The following is a 23,571-nucleotide window of genomic DNA, read 5'->3' on the forward strand; positions in this document are numbered from 1 at the left end:
ATCTATACATTTATACTTACCTTGTTAAGAATCATGCTGAGGGTGTTTCATAACATGTCCGCAATTCATTGATTTAGACCTTATAATTTAAACACAGATAAATAAGTAAATGTCAGTCTTCCTGTATAATGTGCGTTCCTATGGCAACAGCCAAAGCAAACTTTTGCCCGAATAGGCGTAAAAAATAGCTTTGAAATATGAAACAAGTTAAAGTACCATGGAAATAAAATCAATTTATAAATACAATAAGGATTTTTACAATGCTGTACGACAAAGCACCAAACAACAAAAAACTGAAAATGTAATTTACTTTATAGTTTGTTTCCATAGCAACCATTTAAAATACGTTAAATTTCAATAATAAGAGAATTCAAAATACACACATTTTATTTATGTTTATCACCCAAGACCATCAATACGCTTTCCTATTATTGAACAATTCTGATCACAACATATTAGATGGTAATAGAATAAAAAGAAAGTAGCAAGTTGTTTTGTCTTAAAAGAAATATTTTTTATTCTACATTTCTGACATAAATATGTAAATCATAAATGTTTGTTTTTAAATGTTCGATTGGTAAAGAATGAACATAAACAATTCTGGATATGCTACAACTCCCTTTTTTAGAGCTTTTTTCAGAATTACAACATTTTTCGGCAAATTAAGAAAGTTAATTGCCTCCTAATATACATGCTGACCATTTAAGCATAAAACACATTCAATGGTAGAGGACAGTTGATGTAACCTTAACCTTTGTAAGAGATATAACACAATTATAAAGGGTATCCGAATAAATCTGTGTCTCGCCTGATGCTGTGAATGTACAAGTGTATTTTTTAAACTTTATGTCTTTATAAATGAATATTAGTAAAATACAAAGCCTTTTTCAACAGATTTTTATAATTTGTTCATATGTTGTACTGTTACACCACTGTCCTAGCTTAAGGTGGTTGGGAGGTTTGGCGCCCGCTAACAAGTTTAATCCCACCACATTCTGTATGTGTCTGTCCCAAGTCAGGAGCCTGTTACTCATTTGTTGTCATTTGTTGCTGTATATCTTATTTGTGTTTTGTTTGTTGTTCTTTTTTTTTGCATAAATCAGGCCGTTAGTTTTCTCGTTTGCATGGTTTTACATTTGTCATTTTGGGTCCTTTTATAGCTTGCTGTTCTGGTGTGAGCTAAGGCTCCGTGTTGAAGGCCGTCCTTTGACCAATAATTATTTACTTTTACAAATTGTGACTTGGATGGAGAGTTGTCTCATTTGACTATGTGATTTGGAATTTGCTAATTATTGAAGGCCGGACGATGACCTATAGGTGTTAAGTTCTATGTCATTTGGTTTCTGGTTGAGAGTCGTCTCATTGGCAATTATACCACATTTTCTTAATATATGTTTATACCAGTAAAGAACACGCATGAGGATATCATAAAGGGAAGGACTACCTAACTCTAAGGGCGGTATGGAGTTTTTCCTATTAATTCATGATTCTTAGAAAATATAAACGACAAAAAGATGAAATAATTTTATGATTATATAAATCGAAAAATTTATCTCAGAACGCAAATGAAACATATACTCCCTCAAAGTAAAATAGTCGTCATTTGAGTATAAATACTGCATCAAATATTACTTTTAAAAGTCTCATAATTCTAGAATAACATACCAAAAAATCTTTCGTCTAAAGCGTTTTGACCCTCAATTTAACCCCTTAGCTAGAGATAGGTTAGGCATACACTTGTCGTGTTCAGGTATCCAAAGTAAAAGAATAGCAACTTTGAAAGTGAAACATTTGGTTAACTGATTCGATCCACAAAAACTGTTTCTAATACAGGTAAAAACGATACTTAACATATTGTAACCTATGATATAAAATCAAACAGACCTAGAAACATTCAATGCCATTGCTCGCTATCTATTTCTATCTGTATTTATCTTTATATCGGGTTAACTAGATGGCGTCTAGACTAAGTTCACGCGAAATGCGAAATAAAAATTATGAAGTATATGCATCGTAAATTGTTTATAATTTGGATATACGTTTAAGTGTGTTTTCAATCAAATATGATATTTTGAGTCAAATCGGTTAACATGAATTTGACAGCTAATGCCTCTTTAAATCTGATAGTTTAAGTCCCTTACCTCTGGTACAACACAACCAGAAGTTATTGAAATGCAAAGGTTTTTTTTCCAATCCACATTGTTTAAAATTTTCTAAAAAAAATGGTTAACTTTTACACGTTTTGCAGATATTGTATGACCTAAAGGACACTGTATACATTGAATCGAATAGAACAAAGGCCAAATTGAATTTGTGTATAAGATATTTGATTTAATATATGTTAAAACGTAAGTACTGTTCCAGCTAAGAATCAGGCAGATCATAGTACACTAATATCACAAATTCAAAAAAATACAATGCTCATCATTGATTATATATTTTTTTTTTATGGATACAAAGTGAAGACAATAAATCATATGAAAAATATTTACATTATTATAAAATTGCAAGTGTAAATACAGTTTTATACCAGTTTGTGAATGATTAAACCTGTGCTTCATATAAAATTTGCTTCATATAAAATTTGCTTCAGCCCAAGATTTTACAAACAAAAACGCAATCAATTTTTAATGGCATACTATATTTTGAAGTTAATTTTAAGGAGCTGACGTTGGTATTCTATTGCATACTATGCTATAAACAATATGTCGGCATACATCTTGGTATTCAGGTGTAATACCACCGTTTATTTCCCCTATTAGCATGATTAGTCTTTGCTAGATTTGCACTTTTAAAAAGAATGTGCAGAATGTATCTTTGTTTCAAATAAAGAAATACTTCGCATGAGTAAAGTTTTATCCTGTCCATTACTATAGACAAACTTTTACATCACATGTCATTGCATATAAGAAAATTACCATCACTGGAAGTTAACCAATCAAATTTAATTTTCATCTCTTTTTTACCTGTGCACAAGCTTTACTAACCATGTAACCTCAAGTTTCCAAAATATTCTATAGAAACACCAAATAAAACAATAATGGTGATTTGAAACACCCAAGATATATGTTTATGACCCAGAAATATTTTACTGCAATGAAATGTAGGATTAATTTCCTACAACTGTCAAATTCAAGGTAATATTTTTTTCGACCCTTTTTCGTGTGCAACCGGATGTGACGTACTATGATTTGGTGGTATTACACCTTTATATTGTATTTCATATACATACAAAAATAATAAGATATGGTATAATTGTCAATGAGACAACTATCCACCAAAGTTCAAATGAAGTGGATTAAAACAATTAGTGGCAACTGTACGGCCTTCAACAAAGAAAAAACCCCATACCATATAGTCTGCTATAAAAGACCCCATACATATAGTCTGCTATAAAAGGCCCTGACATGACAATTATGAAACAATGCAATTGAGAAAAATAACTGCATAATTTATCATGTTTATAGCAAATCAATTTACAAAATAATTTGACAGACATGATGCTACAACAACCTCTGAACTACAGGCTCCCGAATAGGGACAGGCACATAAAGAATGTGGCTGGGTTAAACATATTACTTGTCAATTTCATTGGTTGGTAATCCACTGTAGACAGGTGTGTGTACTTCGTTTCCAATAGAAATCTGCAATTTACGGTAGACATTTTTTTCTCATAAGACACTAGACATATACCAAATGGGTACGAATTTTAGAAAATATTCTGGTTCCCAAAATTTAAAGATGATTTAATTTTTCAGATATAAGGAATAAATACAAATGTAAATTTTCTGATTTAGAGTTTTTGCCATTAAAGTTAATGTTAGTTTTTTTTTTAATTCTTCTTCACTTGATACAAAAATAAATTATCTGCATCAATGCATGCCACTAAAAACAACAATTTTAATAGTGGTTCCCTCAGCAAATGAGTTACATAGACCAGGGTTATGATCCACCTGACCTGAAGTGTAGTGAACAACAATTGTAATGGTGGTTCCCTTAGCAAAGTAGTAACATAGACCAGGGTTATGATCCACCTCACCTGATGTGTAGGAGAATGAATCACAACCCTTGGGTAGTGTAGATACTATAAGAAAACCCAAAAGGTTTGAAGTAATACCCATCTATATGTAATAAAACTATGTTACCTTTTTTTTCTGTACAAGACATATATGCTTTCAAGTATTCTCCATTACATTTTCTGTATATTCCTTAAAAGTAAAAGAAAATTAAATGCATAGGATGAAATACAAAGAAAATAAATTTCACAGTGGATTTAGCTTAAATATTGGGACAAAAATCATGTTGATAGGACACATTTTTGTTGGGGGGGGGGGGGGGGGGGGTTCTCCCTTAAGGAGCTTCATATATGATATATGCATAGACATTTTACAAGTATCAATCAAAACATTTGCTTGCTAGACCCCCTTTCATAATACTGGATCCTCACCTACAAAAAACCTTGGTCATATGATTCAAAACTGTATGCTTTATTGCGTTAAGGTTGTTGGTGGAAAAGGGGGGGGGGGGGATGGAGGGGGGTACGGGGTATCAAGGCAGATTTTGAGAATGTGTATGTACACGTAGGGCATATGTTGAAAAAAAAAATTGAGAATGTGAAGGTACATATGTAGGGGCATTTGTTGACACAAAAATGTGCCATTTGGTTTAAAATACACATACATTATCAGTTAGAGACGTGTCCATGAAAATGTCAACATGTTGAACCTGTTTAAAGATTTGTTCCCAAACAAATTCAATGTATCAGATCTGAACAAACATGTTTATATTTGCCAATGCAGTTAATGAATTGGAATACAAACAAAATAAAATACTTACCAGACAAAAAGGGCACAAGTTCACCAAAGTCGGCTAACATTCATCTGCTGCTCATGGCCGTTGTAAATCTGTGATAAGGCTTGGCCTTTCCCTCATGAATTTCGCTAGTTTTCTTCTATTTCTCTAAGAAAATCTTTATGGTATGGACACACACTGAGGTCACTCTCAACAGTGAACAAACCCACTCTTTTTAAAATAAATTCCCCCTCGTATGTCACGTTTGCATCTCCTGTTTCATTTGAATTCAATCCATATTTCAACAAATGAGCTTGAATATTCCTCTTGCAGTTCTTTAATTTTCTTAAATTGTATGTGAAGGGTGCAGTGATCATATTCGACACTTTGTAGAGGGGCTACCATTATTGAAGTATATTGCATTGTGGGTAATGAGAGATAACTCTAACATATATCTCAAAGCAATGTCCAGTCTTTGTGTAAGGACACTATGTGTTCTAATAAAAATAAAAACACAATGATTGTTATAAAACAATTACACCACTATTTTTTCTTAATTTGTTGAGATAATAGGGTTTCGCATTTGTTTTTTTTTAAAGTATTTCTTCAATGAAAAATATCAATTTCAGTTCTTTTATAGTACATTATCAAAGATATTACGGCACAATCTGACATGTTAAGATAGACAAATTATAATAAATACCCCTTTTTTTAACTATGTCAGCTGAAAGTAGTCGGGAATTACTGTTTATATACAGATAATGCATCAGATTGACCAAATTCACGTTCCTAACAATAATTGGTATCTGCCTGATTCTTAGGCGGACTACTACGTAATAAAAACAAGTGTCACGTTGTATATCTCACAAAGTCACATGACTTGCCTAAAACATGTGAAAAGTAGGCAAATCGGGGGAAGGGGTAGTGTAGAGACCTATTATTCTCAAAATAGAATATTGTTTTGGTACAGAATCAATGATTAAAGTCTCTTGGCAAAATTGACATAGAAAGAGATAATACATGCCATAGACATTAAAACAAAAATGCCCGACACACTCCAAATATCTGCCTTTAGAAGCTTTTTGTGATCAAATCCAATCACTGAAAAATGTATCTGAAAAAAAAGTTTAATTTGATCGCGAAATGTGTTGTTTAATCGTACCAATTGTTGACATACTGATAGACTACGGGTGTCATTCGGTATACCGAGAAAAATAATCGTGAAAGAATACCAAACGGTGGACAAGTATTGCAATTGGATCGTGAAAGCTCTGATATAGGATCGTAAAGGAAATATTATCGAGAAGACATATGCAAGGTCAATTACTAATCTAATTTAATGAATTATACGGACAAATTTACAGGAAAATAAAAAAAAAATTGTCAAAATGGTTCAACATTATGAACAGATTGTGAGAAAAATCAAGGTTTAAAAGTACACCGTTTTTTTTAAAACTACTAAAGACAGATTGCTCCTCGACATTTCAATGACATAAAATATGTAAACAAAGAAGATGTTTTCATCATTCGATCGACTAAACAACTTTCTTGTCAAATATCATTCCAGTTTAAAGATTCAAATGATTCTTATAGTTACTTTGTGTTAGCTTAATCACAATTTTGCAAACAATGAAATATTTACATAAAAATGATTTTTCGGATCGCGAAGGATCGCGTACCACTTTTTGAAGATCGTGAAAAGGATTGTGAAAGATTTGATGTTACGAACACATTCAAATCATTATTCAACAATATAATAGTTTGTATTTTAAATTAGTATAGCAAATACTAGATTTGCATGGCTCATTCCAGTTCTCTTTTGTTGGTGAATAGAGCTATAATGTTCAATGCTGCTGTATCTAATTATCTTATAATACCACATCGACTAGGTGCCTTATTGCGATTTATCAGTCTTTTAGTCCGTTTTTCATCAGTTTTAATTTCTTCTACAAATTTAACTTGAAAATAGAACTCAATCGGCTAAATTACAGTTCAAGCTGGGCACCATGCACGTTGATTGGTAATGTCCCTACTAAGTTTCGTACAGTGACGTATAGCTATTGTGAACAGAATTATCAAACAATCAAGTAAAACAAACGTTATATTTGTACCCTTCTGTCAGTGCATCTACGACATAAACAATAAAGTAGCAAATATTGTCATATTATGTACGCACGAACGACGCCCTTACACAGACAAAAAAAGCGAACACATGCATATATTTCCAGGGCGGATGCACTATGCATTATCGATACATATATACTTTTACTTTTCGACATTTTACGCTCCTGAAGGCCCTTTCATTTTGTAAATCTACTTATCTAGACACGTGTTTAGTTATTTTAGTTACTTTTAAGGAAATGAGTTGAAACAAAAAAAGTGAAAAAAATTGAAAGCATTAATGTTTGTTCTTATTAAAATAATTAGACTCTTCAACAGGTATTTCAATTGGTAAAAGAAATATTGTTTTCTGATTATTAAGTCGGGTCCGGCGCGGGACGTTTGCGCTGTTTGGTAGGACATTTGCGCTTTTTTTTAAAAGAACATCTGCTCTTTGTCAATCTCCATAACATAAAAACAACACAAAACATTCATATATTTATATACAGCTAAAAGCATTAACCTTTCCCCATCATGCTTGTGTCAGATGAAAACGACCACCCTCCAAGAGGGTGGATGGGAGTAAATTCATTATAACAATCATGACTCTTTTTAAAGGTCAGCAGGTACAACAGGTGGTTTAAAAATAAATTTCGGTCTTCACAAATTGATATAAGCTTGGATAAACTATGCTAGTACATTTCGTCGGACTATTCATGCAACAGAACGAAAAAAAGGGGAATATAGTTTCAAATTTTAAATCCACTAATTAGATAGCTTATTGAAGAATTTCGGTCAAAATTTAAGGGTTCCATCCATATATTTATAAGTTTTGTCTGAACTATCGTTTACCCAAAAACGTATACTATATTTTTGATAATATGTCTATTTTACCCGTATAATTTTTTGTATTATGTTGTTTGTTCGGAAGAACAAATCGAAGAATATGTGAACATCTTTCCATGACTTTTGGTAAACTTTCTAAAGATTACAGGTAAACTGTTATAGGTAAAAAGCGCAAATGTCCTATCAATTTTGTACAGGTGTATCAAAGTTCAAAGCACAACTGTACATAGTGTTTAAAGCGCAAATTTCCATTAGTCTTACAGGTAAAAAGGCGCAAACGTCCGGCGTCCGTCTGGTCATGTCTTGTCTTTCACGATCAAGATAATTTGTTACCCGGTCTTTCACGATCAATTTTGATGAAAAATTAAACAAAATTCAATGTTTTCAAAAACAAAATGAACGGTTTCAAGTCGATAAATATTTTTTTTTACTGTACTATCTGACAAACCAAAGATTCAGTTTCAAATATATCATGATATATTGGAAAGTGATCATTTTAGGTACAAAAGTTGTTTGTTTTTTTGTAATGGATCCCATTGACTTGTGTTGCGCCTTTTGTGATTTCTCATAAAGTACTGCATATTTTCTTAATCTTATTGCACAGAATATATTGTGAAAGTTGACAGACATTATTTTCTTTTTCGGATTTGTTCTGCGTTTTGAAAATCAACAGATTTTTCATAGATTTTGAAGTAGAATTGAAATTAATGACATTCACGATCCGATACCAGATCTTCCACGATCCGATATCAATGCTTCACCACCGTTAGGTATTCTCTTACGATCATATTTCTCGATATACCGAATGACAGCTGTGTAGACGGACTAGGACATACGATGAAGTCTAAAACTATTACAATCACAAAAATTACTGCACTATAACTACATAGTAATTGTAAATGTGTCGATTCCTGTTTTTTAATTTTTTTTTTATTATTTTCATTTTAATCATTTTGAATTTCAACTGGCCCTCACCAATATTTTAGGTTCCAACAATCGAGACTCCGCTATCTTCAAGAAAATGATCGGTAATCTTATCACTACTTCCCATTTAATACACAGTAATATTTCCGCATGTTGCATCTACATCAACATCAAAAGTTGTAATGAAAGGAAAGAAAAAAAGTAATTACAAAAATGTAAAAGCAGTTTTTCAAATAACTATTTCAAAGGAAGTAGAAATATAATTATATTGTGTCTGCATTTAGTTCTCAAAATACTGTGTGGACAAGTTTCGTATTCAAAGTTAGCTGGTTTTAATTCCCCTGGTATTTACAAGTATTTACCTCCCTAGTCAATACTGGTCGATTGAAATTTGTAATGTGATCTTTACTTTTAATTTTAGTAAATGATCAGCGAAGTGAACTTATATTATCCGTTTTCTTTAGATGGATCAAATATTAGATTAAATAGTATTGGTATATTTTTTAACTATCAACATCAAAAATAGTTTTTTTAGTCATTAGGTGTTAACTTATGTTTTCATATCGCACGTTAAAATGCCAGATAGTTATTGATTAATACGAGAGATATATTCCCATGGCATATATCCTTAATTATCCTTCACGTTGACACTTGATCAACCGTGTACTTCTTTAAATGCGGATAGTTGTCATGTACATGACGTCAAAGTTGATCACTTTTAATTCAAAACTTTAACATGTTAATTAATTTAGTAGCTCAAGGCTAAGGAGATAGCACTGAATATTGTTACCCCGAGACAATTTTGTCGTATTTCTACATATCAAAGATGTCCTATTGAAAGATGGACCTATAGTTGTTCGAATAGTCATTTATTAAACAGATCATGCGCTAAGGTTAAGGCTAACGTTTTTAAACAAATTAATATTTATCAATTATGGACTTTTGACGAGGTCAATACTTTATATATGGACCTGTTCAGATTATATTGACCGAGGACGAAGTCCGAGTGTCAATATAATCTAACAGGTCCATATGTAACGTATTGACTGAGTGAAAGTCCTTAATTTATATATTACATATGTAAATAATGTATTAGAAAAATGGACTTCAATGTTCTTAATGTGTTTTTTTTTTTTAAATTTTATTATGCAAGATTTTTAACATGCTATTGAAAATATTAATAAAAAAGATTAACTTGTTTTATTGTAAACAAAAACACAACATTTTTTTGTCTGTTTAGAACAAATAAGAATTCAAATGGAACTCATTTCAGTTTACTTTCAAATTTTCTTTTCGTACTCTGCGGCGCTTCCGCCATGATTATTATGTGTGACGTCACAGATTTTTAATATTGACCGTCAATATACGTATCATTAGAAAAATAGCGACAATATACTTAAAAATAGAAACAAGGCTTCAGATACATGAAATATTATTTGAAACACGTGATCGTAATATCCAATGAAAACAGGAGAATGCTTCACCATATGTAATATTCTGTATTACTGTCATCATCCATTGAAGTAAGTTTATGCTTAAATGCTCAGAATGTTCACAAGGAAGCACACTTTTTTTCAATTTCCGACTGTTTTATTTAACCCTGAAAAACTTTGTTTCACCCCCCTCCAAAAAAAAAAAAAGGAGATGCATTAGTAGTCTTTATTCTATACCTATCGGACTTCACAAATGCATACATATTTCCATTCATAATTTATGAATTTAGGATAGAAATACAGAATTAAATGGAACATTTTTGCTTTAAAAGTTCAAGAAGTTGAATTACTCACATGTATGGCAATTTGGATTTTTTTGTCAAAAATGGAAACATTTTAGCATATGACACTGATCTGACCTTTGATATTGACCTTACTTACGTCAATTACCTGCTTATGAATCACGAATCTCATATCAAAGATTACGTTTGTATGAAATACGATCAAATAGTTGCACCGACATAACCTTTATATCAAACACACAAAGGGAAATAGGTCTATAAAATGTGTCCGGATCGCTTCCGTCGAAATTGAACAAATCGTTCTCAGAAACCTACGATTATATGGAAAAATTAATAATAAAGTATTATCTTAAACGGTGTCTGAGGTTTCTGAGATGAAACGATAACATGAAAAACAGAATTCGGGGGAATAACTTTCATATAGATAAGTTTTAAGTTGAATAGGGTGAGTTTCATAAGCGCAGTAACTGTTCGATATCATACAGCGATTATCTCCTCGACATGTTGTGAAACAAAACCGTCTTTTGAAAGCATTTGTGGGGGAAAATCAATAAACAGATCAAAATCAAAAGACCTTTCCAAAGAAAGGTGGACATATCTTGTAATCAGAACAAAATCAAAAGAAATGTTTTTCTACGAAATAGAGGAAAGATACAACTACTTTCAAAGTCCTGGTTTTTGGTCATGTTCATGTACTTATTGTTTTTGCTTTTATATTTGATTTTTAGATTCTAACTTTCCCCTTCAAAACATTGAGTATGCTAACAAAATTTAGGTATAGAACGCACAATAAATGCAGGAGCATGTATGTCTAAAATATCTTTTTTTTTCAGAACAAAAACAACACCAAGAGAAAGGGTATGCATACTTCATACAGATTTATATGAATATTATCAATTCTATACAAACAAATATTTGAAAACAGTGTATTATGTAATATGTACAGTAATACATACTCCTTCATGCATGACGAAATTGACTAGAAAGGGGTATACTCGAAATAATCATCTGAGAAAATAAGTTTGTTTCCATGTATTATGTTGATCCCCACAGTTTTCGTAATCAAACGTATCCAAGAGAGTTTGTAAAAAAAAAACAGATTTTGAAAGAACAATCTAACTTGAAAGTTTCATTTATAAATTTGGAAACTTAAATAGTTATATGTTATTGTTAATGAATTTTCATGTATATTTCGTAAGCTTTTGGAAAATGACTCGTTTCACAAAACACTAGATTAAAGCCGTTATTTTATTAGCACCGTGTCGGAAAATACGCAAAGTTCTTACATTGAACTATGGTAACGTTGTAGCCATAACGCTCTAGTGAATGACGTTATGGTATAGATTTAATAGAGACATCACGACGATTAAACATATTTTGCAATCACAACGTTTTTATTGAGATTCCGCAAAATTTAATGGTACCGTAACCTTTGGATATGGATTCAAAGCTGAAGTCAGTTCGTGCTGGACACAAAGGAGCCGTCACGATGTTACTGGTAAAATTTGACGAGTTAAAATTTAGCACAAATACAGAAGTTAACTAATTTATAAGTGAAGGCTCTTGATAATGCCGTCACGCAGAAAAAGAAAACGCTGATTGACCTGAATAACAAACTCTTAGATGAAACATCGGAGGAAAATCCGGAGCAGGAAATCACCGACTCAACTGAGTATATGCATGAACTAGATTGCAAGCTTAGACACATTCGCAAATTTATCAAGTCTTTGAATCAAACACTAAAACGTCCCACGGTAATGTTGATCCTTCAACAAGCAGACCTCACGCAAATACATATAATTTCACGCCCGAGGTCAGAGTTGATATGAACACTTGTTCAATAGACTTTATGAATGAACAGTATTCAATTCACGCCCCCTGCAGTACATACCCGTCCGTCAGAGAATAGTATGTGTCAACTCCGTCAGAACCGAGACCGAAAAGTATTTACCATAGGCTTCCTAAGTTAAACTTGCCCTATTTTAATGGAGATATACTCAAATAGCAGACATTGTGGGTTTGTTTCGAGTCTTCTATATATTTGAAAAATACTTTAACACCAATCTAAAAGTGTAATTATCTCAAAGCCCAACTTGAGTGAAGCGCCGCGCAAACAGTAGAGGGATTCGCTTTGACTAATGGAAACTACGGACCAGCAGTCAATCTTCTTAGAGACTGTTAAGGACAACCTAGCAAACTGATCCATGCTTACATGAAAGTACTCATGAACCTACCCGCACCGACAAATAATGTATTTAGCTTGAGGTCCTACGGAGACAAACTAGAATCCTTTGTGAGAGGATTAGAGTCACTTGGTGTAATATCATATATGTATGGATCGCTTTTGGTACAAGTTGTGTTGTACAAATTACCACTTAGCATAAGGAAATCGATTGCACAAAAACACGGGAAAGATAATTCGATCTTAAATAATCTACGCAAATTGATAACTAGAGAGATTGACTTCTTTGAAGCAGGACAAGGAGTCACGTAATCAGACAGATTCCACACCACAGCATTTTTCTCTGGTACACAACCAAAAACACAAAACAAAGGCAAATTAACAGATACACGCAAGAAAGTAAACAAACGTACTTGTATTTTTTTTCAGGTGAGCACTTTCCGACAGAGTACATCGAAGATAGAGACTCAAACACCAGAAATCAAATTGTAAAACAACAGTTATGCTTCAACTGTTTATGGTCATGCCCAGTGGCCGCATGAAAGTCTACAAGACGATGTAAAAAATGTAGCGGAATGCATCAAACAAGCATACGTAAAGAAAAGAGGTCAATACAGGTACGAAACAGCTATCAAATAGGTTGAAACTAAAGACAAAACTAGTGTAATGTATGCATTACAACAATGTCACAATATTCTCCTTCAAACAACAACTGCACGAGTTATATATAACGACCAAATAGTAGAATATAACATTTTAATTGACGAGAGAGCACAGAGTTCTTTTATAACTAAGAAATTAACTGATAAAAAGAGGATATTAAACCGACGGAAAAAGTCAGCATTTATCTTCTGCGTTCGGAATGTTCGTAAATTAGACACTGTAACAATACAACTACAGACCGACACAGGAGAAAGGTGTGTATTGACACACTCATTGTCCCACAGATTGCCGTTATTTTTCAGATCAAGATTTCGAATACTACAAGGAGCTTGCAACACTTGAGAGGACTTAAACTTGCACATTCTATACACAGTGGAGAACGTTTTGAGATCGGTCTACTTATAGGCGCGAATTACTACTGGGAAAGTATCGAGGACCAGGAAAAGGACCCACCGCTGTACAGTCAAATATCGGATGTTAGTTATCCGGACCAATCAATAGAAACATCAGCCAGCCTTAAACATCTACTTTTCATTTAATCGTCATTTCATCCCATTTATTGGAGTAGACAGAGATTGAAAAGCTAAACAAGGACTTAATACATGTGAAAACAAGGAGAACAACAACTATTTACAGACATACCATAACACAGCTATTGACTACAATAACGGAAAAAAACAGCAAAGTTGCCATGCAAACTTAATCATCCAGAGTTCCCTTCAAATAAAGGGTAGGACCAAGAATATAATTAGACGCCTAAAACGGAAGCCACATTTGCTACAAAAATACAGTGAAATAATCAGTGAACAAGAAAATAGATTTGCCTTCAAACAAGACTCGTTACTAAAGGAAGTAGCGAGAATACAACGCGAGCAGTGCATTTAGAGGTCGTCACAGATCTTAAAGAAATATCCTTTTTACCAGCGTTTGCCGAGAGTGATGATACCTGATAATGCGTCGACAAACTTGACCGCATCAGAGACTTTAGAGGAATTAACTAAATATGCATACTTGCATGATGCGTTATCTGTCTATGGTACGATTTGGAAATGCATACCAAAACAAGCTTCCTAGTACGGCGATTGGTGGTTGCGTTTAATAGGATTAACAAAAATGTGCTTAGGGAAAGTTTGGAACGATCGGCTTAAGCGTATGTGTTTAACGATATCGAAGATAAAGAACCTTTTGAAGCCATCGCACCTGCTATATGGTAGGAGGTTTACCACTACACCGTACCCGCGACAAGAAATCAACGAAAATACAGAAACGACATCTCTAAACGCGTAGAACTACAAACCTTTGTAATACGTGCATAGCACACTCGAACAGTAGATTACGAACAGAAAGTCAAAGTGGGAGACGACGAAGAAATCCATGAAGACAAGTATCCAAGAAACAAATGGACTATCGGAGTTGTTGATTCTTTAATAACTGGAAATGATGGACTTACTAGAGCAGCCGAAGTGATAACAAAATCAGGGTGCTTTTCTCGACCGATCGTTAAATTATATCCCTTGGAGATATGTGACAATATTCACCACAGAGACGCAAGTGATAATCAACAGCCAGGAACTAGTAACATACAAAACAGATTAGCGTTTCATGAAGCTGCCGTGTGTGCCAGAAGAAACATTCATGAATTGATTAAGAAATAAACTTTAATTGTGATCATTTAAGGTTAAATTATTAAAGTATTTTATTTGAGATGGACATTATTTCTAAATTTCTTTTATTTTTATTGTGAACTGAAACATTTTGATTTTTCATTACATATTTCACTTTTGTCGGCCCCCAGAATGTCGTAAAATACGCGAATTACTAACATTGGACTTTGGTAATGTTGTAGTCATAACGCTGTAGTGAATGACTTCATGGTATAGATTTCATAGAGTTATCACGACGATTAAACGTATTTTGCAATCACAACGTATTCATTTAGATTCCACAACACACCGACATAGCATTATACATTTAGACATAAGGTAGTGCAACAACCTATGTAAGAGAGAATCTCTTCAAGATTTTCATAAACGGAAGCTATAAATGTAATGATTTATGATAATATTGGGAGGTGGATAATAGTTTAATGTTATACATGTATAATTGACATGTTGACTTTTTGAACTTTCAAGCATAAACATTGAAATTGTATTTGTAGTGTGTCTTGATAAAATTTCTGTCAATAGCATGTACATCAATTAAGCTTGGAATTTGATGTTTGTGTTGTTGATTCTTATTCTCTCTCGTGAAGGAATAATATGAAATATATATGTTATCAGAATTTTATTTTCTTACAGTATCAATACATATGAGGAATGTGGAAGAATATTTGACGCAAATTCGTATGATAACTTGATCAAATAAAGTCAGGTGAGAACATAATTGTGTAAATTTCTTCAGTAGTCAAGCCTTACAAAAGTTTTAGTTGCTTTCCAAATTGTTGGCATTGATCATATTTGATGACTTCAAGAAACACATGTGGGCCGGACAAAAATCTGTCCTTAACTTTATTATCAACTGCTTGGTTCATACTGCTGTTGGTTGACTTTCAATTCCAAGAGGTATCAGAAGCTTTATTTATTTCTAGGTGCTTTGGTAAAGCCAATATTAAAATGATACAGTGGGTTTGTTATGTTTAATCTCTTAACAATGTAATTGTAGTGATAATCAACTAGCAGATATAATAATTTTTTTGTCCCGTTGGATTGTTATGCTCTCCATGATTTTACATTTCTAGCTTTTAAAACATTTGGTCTTAAGGATACCTTGTGATAATTATTCAAAATACATATATCGTGTGTATGGGTAATGCTATTACCATTCGTTTTTACACTCTGAACCTTATAGTTGTTGCATGAACATTCATCGATAACATCAACCTTAGATGATACTCAAATTATATGTACATGTAAAATAGCAGAACTCGGTTTGATAACAGGATTATTTGATCGAAAAGAAGTATTCAAATGTTTACTACTATAGGGTTTTAGTTTGTTCGTTGTTTTGTCGGGGAAGGAGGATTCGATGTTTCGACTGTCGTGTTTTCTGTTTGTTTGTTGTTTTTTTTTTTTTTTTCTGTCTGAAAATTATGTGGAGTACTAGGTATGAAATTATGCTATTACTATTAGTTTTGCAACTGAAAAAGAGTAAACAGATTTATAGTATATAACCTATTAATTAAGACGAGAATTATCTGATGTCAAAGTAAAGGACACAATTTCGAATGTTTAGCTGTCCGATTTGTTATTCTTTTGATTTTGTTCTGATTATTAGGTCTTTTCACTTTTCTGTGGAAAGACTCTTTGATTTTGTTCTGATAATTTCGTTTTTTCTTTTTCCGCCAAACCATTTTCTTGTGGTATAAAATCGTTTCGCAAGATGAGGCTTAAATATTTTCGACATCATATCAAACAGTAATTGCACTTAAAAAACTCATCTTTGTTAGCAATAGACGTTTTAATTGTAAAAGTTTTCTGCCCAAACTTTTTTCTTGTTTGTGTATCTCCTCTGAAAGACCCTTTGATTTTGTTCTGATGATTTTTTTTTTCTTCTGCCAAACCATTTTCTTGCTGTATAAAGTTGTTTAGCAAGATGTGGCTTAGATATGTTGGATATCATATCGAACAGTAATTGCACTTTTAAAACTCATCTTATTTAGCATGTTTAGCCATAGCTTTTTTTAATTATAAGAGTTTTCTCCACACACTCTGTTTTTCTTGTTAGTGTATCTCCTCCGTAACCACAAAAAAGGTTTTCTTTTTTGTTCGTTAAATTCTCAGGAATTTTTGGCTGATTTGGATCGAAGCAATCCGTTAAAATCTTATAAGAGTTATCTACCTTTAAAAATAAGGCTTTCGTGCTCCGTAAATATCAGTGAAATTTTACAATAAAATGTCTGCTAATAGTTTAAAATACAAATCTGTGTTAAAAACTTCTGTAATAAAATATGTATACACTGCCAAAAAAGAAACGCATAATGAATTTTTAAGAATTTCAATACATGAACTGTACAATACTGATACAGATATTCACTCAGAACGTGTTTGATTGATAAGAGGACAGTCAATTCCTTGGGGATTGATAATTAAAAGTCAATTTCTCACAATTAGAATTACTACCGCTGCCATTTAAGTTAATACCGTGTATGACCACCTCTCGCTGCTAAGACTGCATGTATGCATGTCTGCTATCAATGTTCTAATGGTGTTGCGTGGAATTTCTCGCCATTCCCGCTGCAATGTTTGGCTTGGTCTAATCAAGAGTCTGAGGGGGTTGACGCTGCCGCAAACGTGTATCCAGTTGGACCCATAGATTCTCTATAGGATTCAAGCCCGGTGATTTGGAAGGCCAAGGTAGCACATTGATGATTCAGCTCACGGTAGTCCAGTGTTAAACTCGCTGTGTGAGACCTAGCATTGTCCTGCTGGAATAACTCCCTCTGTCAGTCGATAACAGGCATAAGGTGAGGTAGGGGAATTTTGTCTCTGTACCTTTGAGCCGTTCAACTACCCGGAACATGTACAAACTCCGTTTTACGGTCATTAGAGATAGCCGCCCAGATCATGACACTTCTTTCAACGAAATATCTACTGATTTTTCACACGAGGAAGCAATACGTTTGTTCATGATCCGGCAGACGAGTTCTTCCATCACGTTTCTTAAGCATAAAACGGGATTCTGAACCAGATTCTGTGCCAGTTGCGGAAGGATATATTTTTGAATCAGTGCGAATAAAACTATCGAATGAGACCGAAAGTGTCATTTTCTAAACCATATGTAGCAAAATAACTCCCTTATTTCAGACAAAATTATAAAGAGACAATATATGTTCATTGAATCAGTTTGAAGAAACTTATGATTCGACGCCAATAGTAACTTTGAGTAAACCGCAAGTAGTTTCTTATCAATCATTTAAAATTAATGTGGAAAGACCTTCACTTGTTCTCTAAACAATAGGTTTTGGTTATTTAAGTCTATCCTCTTTTCTGACGAGAGACCGTTTGATTTTGATCCGATTATTTGGTCTTTCCACTTTTCCGTAAAAGACCTAGTGATTTTGTTCTGATTATAGTTTTTTCTTCCATCAAATTTTTTCTTGCGCTGTTTGCTTGTTTTGCAAGATGTCGCTTACATTTTGGATATCTGATATCGAACATTTAATTCGTTTTTAAAATCTGACACGTGAAAAGAAACAAATGTCTTTGTAAGAGTTATTTCCCTGAACACTGTTTTTCTTTTGTTTGCTACTCCTCCGTAACCGTAAAATATAACGACAAAATTATTTCACCTATTTGCTCGTTATATCCTCAGGATCTCTAGAATAAGTTTGACCAAAGAGATCTGAAGATTCCATATGAATTTATTTTCTTTTATGTATTCGACATAGGCGAAATGTAATAAAAGAAACTAATAAACGATAAGTTAAAGAAACCCGGGGTCTTTTGATTTAAGGTCCTGGGTCCAACTTAAAAAAAACTAGGTCAGGGTTAAAGTTCAAGGTCATATTTAATTTTTTGGTTTTGCTTATGCATGTTTTTTCTAAGCAAATGTACTACTATATATTGAGAAAATATTTTCTCTAAATTGTTAGCTGTGATATGTCCTAATAAGAATTTGTTTTCTTCAAATCGTTGCTGTTAGATTTACTGGGAGTTTTCTCCCCTGAAATGTTAAAAAGTTAGTTGAATAGTATTATAACTCATTAATTAGAAATTAGAAGATGTGGTATGAGTGCCAATGCAACACCCTTTTCTGAAACAGTAGTGCAGCATTATAAGACACACTATAAAATATCAATTGAAATGGCTTAACTTCATCAAAAATACATATTAACAAAAACAAGAAAACATACACTGAACGAATAATTTGATCTATGACACACTACCAATACAATATCAATATTGACAATACATAGTAGAGACCTAAGGTCTTTTGATATAAGATCCTTGCTTGATGACCATGAAAATGAGGTCAAGATCAAAGGTAAATTTGACGTTCTAGATTTTGACCTTTGCTTCAATTTCATATTTTACATGATAAATCCATGGGATGTTTTGCATTAATTTAAAAGCAATATGACATCGAAAGAGTCAACCGTATGTGACCTTTTGCAAACCGGATGTAGCTTTTTGTTGTGTTTGTATTTAATGTCAAGGTATAAAGAACCATATATTATTTTGAATCAAATGTCATGTAAACTATCATATACATGATATAATACCGAAAGTGACATTTTTTTTTCAAACCGGAAATAAAACATTATCTCCCTTATTTCAAACAAATGTGTATATAACCATATATTTTTGGAATCAGCGTTCAGTAAGCTATCATGTGACACTGGAAATGACATCTCAAACCAGATTTATATATTTGCATGTCAAAATATATCGTTTCGGATGGAAAGACCTTCTTTAATTATTATTATTATATAATTATTGGGTCTTTTCACTTTTCTGTGGAAAGACTTATTGTATTTGTTCTGATTAATATCACCATGGTACCCTCAACGGAGTTGAGGTGACATATTGTTCTTTTACGTTTCTTTTTTTTATCTTATTTCTATAATTTATCTCCCATTTTTTTTGTGAAGCTTATATCTCGGTATTGTATGAACCAATGTTAATGGAACTATACCATAATGTTAACCAGCACGTTCAGATTTCCAATCGATATTGCATTTCCAAGATGGCCACCGTTTCCATGAAAACATGGAAAATGTCCAAAAAATCAATATGCTCAAAAGTTAACTAAACTTCAGACAAATATTGGGTGCCATATTTAGATGTGCCAATTGACTTTGGAAATTCCAAAACGGCCGCCTTAATTATGAAAACAGCAAAAATGTCAAAATTATCAAAATGCTCCAAACTTAAAGTAAGTATAGAGAAACCATATACTTTTGGAATAGTGTAAATACAGCTATCTTATCATATGAGACCGGAAATGACAATTGTTAAACCGGCAGTTGCAATTTATCTCACTTTTTTAGGCAAAAGTATATATAAGCCGTATATTTTTGGAATCTGTAAATTAAGCTATCATATGTGACCAGAAGTGACATTTTCTTAACCGGAAGTAGCAAATTATCTTCCTTATGTCAGACAAAAGTATAAAGAAACCATATATTTTTTAACCTATCATTCAACCGGAAGTTACTTCTTCTAAATTACTTAGAAAATTCATGGGGAAAGACCTTCATTTGATCTCTGAACAATTGGTTTTTGATTTTTTTTCTTCTTCTGCCAAATTTGTTTCTTGTAATTTTTGTTTTGCAAGCTGTCGCTTATATATTTTGCATATGATATCTAACAATCATTGCGAATTCAAAATAGGGTAATTGAGGTCCTTGGTACATAAAAATGAATTTAAAGTCAATTAAAAATGAATTTGAAGTCAAGGTCAAAGGTCAAAGTCATGTTCTCAATTTTGACTTTTTGCTGTTTTATGATCTCTTCTGACAATTTTAAAGATATATTTGCCTCATGTTGATGAAGATATGATATATTTGGTCTGAAACAATTCAATGACATCTTATAGGAGTTATTGCCCCTGAAATATTTTAGTTTAAGGTAAATTAATTATTACCTCAACTAACAATATGATAAAGCAATAGGGTCTCTTGCAAAATAGTGGGTAACATATTACCTTCAACAAATATCAACCAGAAGTGACATTAAGGTTATCGGAAGTATCAATTTTTGCACTAATTTCATTGAAAAGTACATATAAAACCATATATTTTTCAAATAGGCATACTTCAAACTATCATTTCAGACCGGAAGAGACCTTTGATAAACCGGAAGAAGCTCATTGTCTGTTTTTAATAACGATAAAAAAAACAAGCTCATTATCTCTTTTATACAGGGATAAGTACATATAAACCATGTATTTTTGGAATCAGCATATGAAACAAGAAATTACTTTTTCTTAACCAGATGTAGCAAATTATCTCCCATATTTCAGACAAAAGTATTTATAAACAATATATGTATTGAATCAGTAAAGAAAACTATAATCATGATAATAGGCCGCCAAAAGAAACTTTGGGTTAGCCGGAAGTAGCTTCTTATAAATCATCTAGAAAATTTGATCTGGAAAGACCTTCAATTGTTCTCTGAACAATTGGTTTTTCATTATCATTTCGCCAAATTTGTTTCTTTCGTGTAAATTTTGTTTCGCAACATGTCGCCTTCATAATTGCTGTTAAACTGAACTTATTTCTTTGTAAGAGTTATTTTTCGATAACACTGTTGTTCTTGTGTGTGTATATCTTCTTCGCTAAGAAATCGACAAATTTATTTTTCCAAATTGCTCATTAAACCTCAGGATGCTTTAGTTAGTTTTAACAGAGGCAAGACTGAGTTCCATATGAGAGTTATTGCCCCTTTCGTATTTGACATAAGTGATATATGAATGTAACTCATGAACTGTGAGTAATAAAGACCTAGGGTATCTTGATTTGAGGTACTTAGTACACCAACAAGAAAATGATGTCAAGGTCAAAGGTCAATGTCATTTTCTAAATTTTGCCCTTTGCTTGTGTGTGCATCTTATCTTATACTATACAAGCTACATATAAAACAACTGATGCTAAATGATTTGGTTGTTGAGACAAATAAATGGTACATTTAGTCCGAGGCGATCTGACTATATCTTATAGGAGTTATTGCCCCTCACATGTTGAATTTAAGGTAGATCGAATATAACTTCATTCTGGTAAATGATAAAGCGATAGTGTCTTTTGCAAAGGGTTGGGTGACAAATGACCTTGAAAGAAAAATATTAACCGGGAGTGACCTTGTACAAACGGGAAGTTTTAATTTTTGGACTAATTCAAGGGAAAAATACATAGAAACTATATTATTTTAGAATCAGCATACACTAAAATTTTATTCACACCAGAAGTCACCTTCTGGAAGTAGCTTATTGTCTCCCTTATTTGAAAAAAAAAATAAAAAAACATATATTTTCGAAATTAGTGGAATATATGGTTTTAATGAAACCGAAAATGATATTTTCTTAAGCAAGAAGTAGCAAATCATCACCTTTGTTTAAACAAAAAGTACATAAAACCATATATATATGGAACCATTGCAAATAAAGCTATCATATGAGACTAGAACTGACATTTTCTTAACCGGAAGTAGCAAATTATCTTCCACATTTAAGTATATAGAAACCATATATTTTTTAATCAGTATGAAGAAATCTATGATTTGGACGCCAATAGCAACTTTGAAAAAACCGGAAGAAGCTTCTTATCAATTATTTAGAAATGTTATTTGGAAAGACCTTCAATTGTTCACTGAACATTTGGTTTATAATTATTTTTTTTTAAATTTATTTTCTCTTCCGTCAAATCTAGGAGTAACACATAAACCGATATCCGTATAAATCTAGAGTCTTTTAATTTGAGGTCCTTGGATCCTAACTTAGAAAATGAGGTTAAAGTCATGTTCTCAATTTTGAATTTTGCTTGCTGTTGCATTTTCTCTGACACTTTTAAAGATATATATAAAAGAACTAGTGCAAAATGTTTGCTGTTTTGTGACGAAGATATGATACATATGGTTTAAAATAATCTAATGACATCTTATAGGAGTTATTGCCCCTAAAATGTTTTAAGTTAAAGTTTATAGATTATTACGTCAACTTGGTTTAAGAAAGCCATAGGGTGTTTTGCATAATTTTGGGTGACATATGACCTTGAAAAAATGTCCACCGGAAGTGACCTTGAGTAAACCGAAAGTAGTCATTTTTGCACTTTTTTCATGGAAAAGTACATAGAAACCATATACTATTAAATAGGCATATAAAAACCTATCATTTGAGACTTGATATCATCTTCAATAAACCGGAAGTAGCTGATTATAATAGGCAAAGGTATATAGAAACAATATATTTTTTGAATCTCTGTGAATAAAGCTATCATATAAGAACAGAAGTGACATTTTCAAAACCGGAATAAAGCAAATTATCTACCTTATGGTATCTCAGACAAAAGTATATAGAAAACCTATGTGTTTTAATCAGTATGCACAAACCTGTCATTGAAAGTCAAAAGTACATTTGAGTAAATGGAAGTAGTTTCGTATCAATAACTTAGAAAATTGATGTGAAAAGACTTTCAATTGTTCTCTCTGAACAATTGTTTTTTAATTATTATTTTTTTTCTTCCGCCATATTGTGTTCCTGTGCAAAATTATTGTTTCGCAATATGTCACTTAGATATTTCTTATATTGTATCTTACAGGTTTAGCGCTTTTAAATTTAAGTCGAACAATTTTGTCTGTATGAGTAATCTCCCTAAAAACTGTTTATCTTGTGCGTG

The 23,571-nt window shown here is 32.5% G+C and overlaps 1 protein-coding gene across 1 annotated transcript in view; it reads left to right on the forward strand.

The window, feature by feature from the left end:
- The window catches only part of LOC127702819 (carcinoembryonic antigen-related cell adhesion molecule 1-like), a 146,138-nt gene that overhangs the window by 119,886 nt on the left and 2,681 nt on the right, over positions 1-23,571 (forward strand). The window contains exons 11-12 of the mRNA XM_052207119.1: positions 11,230-11,254; positions 15,539-15,611. Of these exons, the coding sequence (XP_052063079.1) occupies positions 11,230-11,254; positions 15,539-15,605 (92 nt within the window). The 3' untranslated portion in view covers positions 15,606-15,611. The remainder of the gene's footprint in view (positions 1-11,229; positions 11,255-15,538; positions 15,612-23,571) is intronic.

This window comes from Mytilus californianus, unplaced genomic scaffold (genome assembly GCF_021869535.1).
Source record: "Mytilus californianus isolate M0D057914Y unplaced genomic scaffold, xbMytCali1.0.p SCAF_5, whole genome shotgun sequence".
NCBI classification, from domain to species: Eukaryota; Metazoa; Mollusca; class Bivalvia; order Mytilida; family Mytilidae; genus Mytilus; species Mytilus californianus.